Source organism: Triticum urartu, chromosome 1 (assembly GCF_003073215.2).
Source record: "Triticum urartu cultivar G1812 chromosome 1, Tu2.1, whole genome shotgun sequence".
In the NCBI taxonomy this organism is placed as follows: domain Eukaryota; kingdom Viridiplantae; phylum Streptophyta; class Magnoliopsida; order Poales; family Poaceae; genus Triticum; species Triticum urartu.
In genome coordinates, this window is record NC_053022.1 from 487329516 (window position 1) to 487335497 (window position 5982).

Below are 5982 nucleotides of genomic sequence, written 5' to 3' on the forward strand. Positions count from 1 at the left end.
CACGCCACGTCCTATGGGCCGTTCGTGCCTGCCCGAGTTGACCCGGAGGCTCCCCCTCGTTCGCTGCTTCATGCGCATCACCAACCCGGCACCCCGTACACCATAATCGTACTACCACCCACTTGATTAGTTAACTGTTGCCAGTAACTAAACAGTACGCAAATGTACTACAAACAAATCGTGGGTATGGTGAGGACATGAAGGGCCGTCACGAAGAGGTAAGAGCAACTCCAACGCAAAGACCTAAACGGACACGGATTTTGTCTTCTTTTTATTCGTTTGGGTCATTTGTCCGTTTAGTGAACATAGGATAGACAAGGGCGGACTGTGGATGTATCCAACGCACAGCCCTCGAGCAGACAGAATTGACCGTTATGGACAGAGTTGAGTGCAGCAGCCAATGCCTGGGAGTCAGCAGCGAAGCTCATCGACGGCACCCCCACCCCGGCGAACCCCAGGTTGGAGCGGAACTCGTCGAAATCAGCCTTCTTATCAGCGAAGCTCAAACCGAAAACCCTCTCTAAGGTGGAGCCTAGTTGCAGTTGTCATTCAAAGAATAAATGGGAATCCAAATCCACTTTTAGGGATATAGATGAAGTCTCGCCGGCTGTGGCTGCCTTTTCCCGGCGTCGAGGAGTTGCAGCGTGGCCTGTTTGCTCCGGCCTTGCTTGGGCTTGTTGTGCTCGTTGCCGAAGCATCTCGAGAATGACCTGAGGGGCTTGTGGAGGAAGTTGGTGAGGACGACGTGGAGGTGGAGGAGGCAGTCAGGCCGGCGTTGCTGCTGCTTGGATTCGATTCGGGGAGGTCGAGGTGGTCGAGCATGGCGGTAGGCGAGCTCCTGCTTGATGCCCTGGAGGCGTCCATGGCGACGGCGTGGCGAGAGGATGCTGAGGACGACGGGGGCCGGCGGAACGCGAAGACCGGTGAGGGGCGGCGGATCCGCGCGGGACCGGATGGATCTGGACAGCCGGTGCCGAATCCGGGCAACGACGGACGGGGTTGGTGCGGCGGCGCAGGAGCTCGGGACGAGCGGGCGGCGGCGCGAGAGCTGGGACGAGCGGGGACGGCGCTATGCTCCGATCGGAGGCTGAATCACTAGTGCGGGTTGCTGATGTGTGGGACCAGGCCGGACACGAGAGGACACGAGCAAGCGACGAGAGTGTCCACTTTTGTCCGCGAGGACCCATTTATGGCTCAAATTTGGGTTTAGTTTAGGTCCGAATGGACAACAAACGAACAACCGACGGACGCTTTTCTGTGTGGATGACCCAAACGGAGAACATGGATCTCTTCGTTGGAGTTGCTCTAAAAAATATTTTAAAAAATCGCTGGACTGTGAATGACGTGTGGGGTCGGGGGCCACGTGCAATTGACCAGCAATTGACACGTCGGACAGATATTCTTGATCTGATTGAACGTTTTCAACTGGATGATCGATCCTATTAAACGCGAGCGCGCGGGCTGCCTCGCTGGTTGCCAAGCAGCGGGCCACCAGACTCGCGTCTCCTCTCCCCCGGCACCGGCACCGCACAAAGCGCGCGCGGTCGAGAGAGATGGCGTACGCGGCGGGCTCGCCGGCGGTGCCGGACTGGCTGAACAAGGGCGACAACGCGTGGCAGCTGACGGCGGCGACGATGGTGGGCATCCAGTCCATGCCGGGCCTGGTCGTCCTCTACGGCAGCATCGTGAAGAAGAAGTGGGCCGTCAACTCGGCCTTCATGGCGCTCTACGCCTACGCCTCCTCGCTGCTGGTGTGGGTGCTGGTGGGGTTCCGCATGGCGTTCGGCGAGCGGCTGCTGCCCTTCTGGGGCAAGGCCGGCGTGGCGCTGTCGCAGGACTACCTCGTCGGCCGCGCCAAGCTGTCGGCGACGGAGCGCGGGAGCACGCCGCTGGTGGAGCCCTTCTACCCGGAGGCGACGCTGGTGCTGTTCCAGTTCGAGTTCGCGGCCATCACGCTCATCCTGCTGGCGGGCTCCGTGCTGGGCCGCATGAACATCAAGGCCTGGATGGCCTTCACGCCGCTCTGGCTCATGCTCTCCTACACCGTCGGCGCCTTCAGCCTCTGGGGCGGCGGCTTCCTCTACCACTGGGGCGTCATCGACTACTCCGGCGGCTACGTCATCCACCTCTCCTCCGGCATCGCCGGCTTCACCGCCGCCTACTGGGTACGTGCGCAGCTTCCTTCCTTACCTCCCCTCCATGTCAGTTCGGCGGCCGGTGCTCCGGCGGCGTCTCGATCGGGTTCGGCTAACGTGTTAGGTGGTAGCAGCCAGTCGTTGCTAGCCAAGTAGTTTGACCCAGCACAGCGATGTGGACTCCTCGTTGGGATGCCATTGCCGTTGCCATGCCACCGCGGGAATACACATGACAGCACAGAGTAAAAGTACAGCTACAGTTCTACCGATGCCTGGACCGGAAATTTTCTGGGGTAGATACATGTTCTTCAAAGTAACGTTGGAAGATTTCTAAAAATAAGCCGTGTCGGAAGAAATTAGCGCGAGTCGTTGTAGACTTTCTTTGCTTTCTTTGGGCGGTCACATGATACGAGCACAAGTATTTCGGTGATAGCTGCAGGCACCCGGAAAAGGGGTCCAAGAAAACCGCTTTGCCTCATGGAACGTGTGAACCGGTTGGACCGCGTCGTTGGCTTCGGCTGGCCTCTGCCCGTGGGCGCTCGCGCGGCGTCGTTGATGGCAACTTGAACTAGTACTGGACGGAACGCCCAATTTTTTAATCTCTGGCGGGTCACGGTTACACCGGCTGCAAATATCCAGCGTCGCTGTCTCTCGCGTTATCCAACTTGTTGGTGTGGCACCCGCGTTGTGTACTTGTGTTCATCGACTATTGTGCAAATTCACAATTGGTTCTTCTTCCTTCACGAAGAACTCACAATTAAGTCGCTCCTGAAAAACTACGGAGTATGGTGAACTAGCTAAGTTTGTTTCTGGATTTTTTTAGTAAGATTCGGTCGAACAATCCCGTTATGTCAAACTGTGAGTCGATTTCATTTCGCACCATGTTGTGGCTGGCAGGTGGGACCGAGGCTGAAGAGCGACCGGGAGCGGTTCTCCCCGAACAACATCCTGCTCATGATCGCCGGCGGCGGGCTGCTGTGGATGGGGTGGGCCGGGTTCAACGGCGGCGCGCCCTACGCCGCCAACATCACGGCGTCCATCGCCGTGCTCAACACCAACGTCAGCGCGGCGACGAGCCTCCTCACCTGGACCTGCCTCGACGTCATCTTCTTCGGCAAGCCGTCCGTCATCGGCGCCGTCCAGGGCATGATGACCGGCCTCGTCTGCATCACCCCCGGCGCAGGTACCAAACATCTCATTGCACGCAGCACGTACGGATCACAGGAGTAGGCGGAGTTTTCGTCGCTCAATCAATGTGTTGTCGTGGAGTACTACTAGCACAAAAAAGTCAAATAGACAGCTCGTAGAGTACGCTAACAAGTCCACACCAACGTAACAACAGTAGTTCATTGTGTTTTGACATGAAATTTCTTCATTAATCTACGTACAGGGCTGGTGCAGACGTGGGCGGCCGTGGTGATGGGCATCTTCGCGGGCAGCGTGCCGTGGTTCACCATGATGATCCTGCACAAGAAGTCGGCGCTGCTGATGAAGGTGGACGACACGCTGGCCGTCTTCCACACGCACGCCGTGGCGGGGCTCCTCGGCGGGGTCCTCACGGGGCTCCTGGCCACGCCGGAGCTGATGATGATGGAGTCGTCGGTGCCGGGGCCCAAGGGCGCCTTCTACGGCGGCGGCATCAAGCAGGTGGGCAAGCAGCTGGCCGGCGCGGCGTTCGTGATCGTGTGGAACCTCGTGGTCACCACGCTCATCCTGCTCGGCATCGGGCTGTTCGTGCCGCTGCGGATGCCCGACGACCAGCTCATGATCGGCGACGACGCCGCGCACGGGGAGGAGGCCTACGCGCTGTGGGGTGACGGCGAGAAGTTCGACGCCACGCGGCACGACGTGTCCAGGGGCGCCGGCGGCGAGAGGGAGATGGGCACCGCGGAGCAGCGGCTCGCCGGCATGGGAGCCAGGGGCGTCACCATCCAGTTGTAGGAGGGTATCCAACGAGGAAGGCTCTGTACTGTTAATTCTTCTCGTAGGACTGTAGGAATAGTTATGCTTTTAACTGCAGAGTGTGAGAGCCTCCTGTGTAGATTGCTGATGTCATGTTGGCTGTTGCGACATAGTAATATTATTTTTCCGAGTAAAGTGTAGGAAATCACCGGTTTGAATGCTGGGTTTGCGGAAAACAATATGTCATGTTTTTGTTGCAGAAAACATCGTGTCTTCTGTAATGGTTTTCCAAAAAACATTGATTGATGGATCAGGCTCTGTTAAGTGGATTTATGACAGGTGGGGCCTGTTTTTTGCCTACCTGGCACTGGCAGCCGTCCCGACAACCGTTAGATGCGCTGCTCGGGCCATCTATATTTCCTTCCCGCTTGCGCCACATCCGCATTCCCCCCTCCTTCTCCCTTCCCGCTTCTTCCCGCTCCCACCCCCCCCTCGCACTACGCAGATGGGTACCCCGGCGAAACCAGGCGGTGCTGACGGCGGCGGGCCACCCGGCAGTGGCGCCAACGACGCGGATCCCGAGCCATATGAGCTTTGCGGGAGCTTGAACCCTAGCAAGGCGACGGAGAATGTGGAGCTGCAATATTCAGTGGAATATGTGATGGCCAGAGCCTTCGCCGCGACGGTGAAGGTCAATCCGACAAACCACCATATCGCGTCATCCTTCGGCGGCGTATAGTAAGATCCCCCTCCCCTTCTCCATTCCTTTATCTCATCCCTATTGATCCGTTACTAGGGTTAGGATAACAATTGCATATTGTTGGGCCTAGGGTTTGTTATCGCTATGATTTTTTTGTGAAATTAGGTGATTAAGTTGAAATTAGGTGATGTTTGTGTGTTATTTAGTTAAAATTAGGTGTTGTCTAACCCTATGGTTGGGTGTGCTATGTCAAATTAGTTGTTGTTAAAATGCTCTCTAATTAACCAACGCATTTTATTCTACCGTGTTTGTGTATGGTTTTTTAATGTGCCAGAGCTTTAATTAACCAAAGTGGGGGTTAGTGTACTATGTTGCTTTGTATTGCACTGTTTTCTAATTAACCCAAAGCTTTGTATTGCTCTGTTTTCTTGTTGTTCTGCTTTTTAGGAAGTGTTCTAATTAAACACTTATACTGCACTGCTATGTTAATTTTATTATTTGCGGTTTGGATGATGAGTTTTGTGAATTGAGGAAGCATTTCCATGACAGAGACAATCTCAAGAGAACTATGATGTTGTCATAAGATACATCATATTTTACAATCTAGTAGCACTGATAGAGACTGAAGGATATGTTTTGAGGGATTACATGTACTATGTAAAGGATCTAGGCCGAGGGATAGAAGGAACGGAAGAAATATGGGATGATGACAGGTTGGGGGAAAATTTCAACCACAATCATGCAGAAGCAGAAGATCTTGAATGTGACAGTTCTTAGGGCCAGTTTCCCAAAATCTACACATATAAACAACAATGCTAATGTTATTGAGTGGCAAATCCCTCTGCAGGAAGTTAGAGATCCCCAACTGTATCAGGTAGATCAAGAAGGAGTTTAGTTCAATGCACATCGTGTAGATGTAGCAGCAGAAAATTCAGATGCAGCAGCAAAACAGCAGCCAATGCCAATACAGTTTCAAACACAAAATAGCACAAACAATTCAGAGGAGCAATTGCAAATAGAAGAATTTATGGAGGAGAAAATGAGAAAGGAAAATGCAATGTTCAGGAAGAATAAGAAAGGAAAATAGAAGGCCACTCTTTTGAAAAGGAATCTGCAGTTATGGACAATGAAGAGGACAGTGATGATGACAATTTGATAGAATATGGTGATATCCTTGATAGGCTTGAGGAAATGAAGAGACGGAGGAATGATCCATTACTACATTATGAAGGGGACACATATGTT

At 54.1% G+C, this 5982-nt stretch overlaps 1 protein-coding gene across 1 annotated transcript; it reads left to right on the plus strand.

Annotated features, from left to right (window-relative positions):
- Nucleotides 1-1453: 1453 nt before the first annotated feature.
- Nucleotides 1454-4255, plus strand: LOC125521319 (ammonium transporter 2 member 1). The gene is made up of 3 exons (XM_048686377.1): nucleotides 1454-2165; nucleotides 3033-3318; nucleotides 3526-4255. The coding sequence occupies exons 1-3, from the start codon at nucleotides 1554-1556 to the stop codon at nucleotides 4074-4076; spliced, it is 1449 nt and encodes a 482-aa protein (XP_048542334.1). The 5' UTR covers nucleotides 1454-1553; the 3' UTR covers nucleotides 4077-4255.
- Nucleotides 4256-5982: the final 1727 nt, after the last annotated feature.

Bases quoted from the DNA above. Each gene is read 5' to 3' on its own strand.
- LOC125521319 (XM_048686377.1), top strand. From the start codon at position 1,554: ATGGCGTACGCGGCGGGCTCGCCGGCGGTGCCGGACTGGCTGAACAAG. The intron at 2,166-3,032 runs GTACGTGCGCAG...TGTGGCTGGCAG, and splicing joins GCTTCACCGCCGCCTACTGG to GTGGGACCGAGGCTGAAGAG. The intron at 3,319-3,525 runs GTACCAAACATC...ATCTACGTACAG, and splicing joins CTGCATCACCCCCGGCGCAG to GGCTGGTGCAGACGTGGGCG.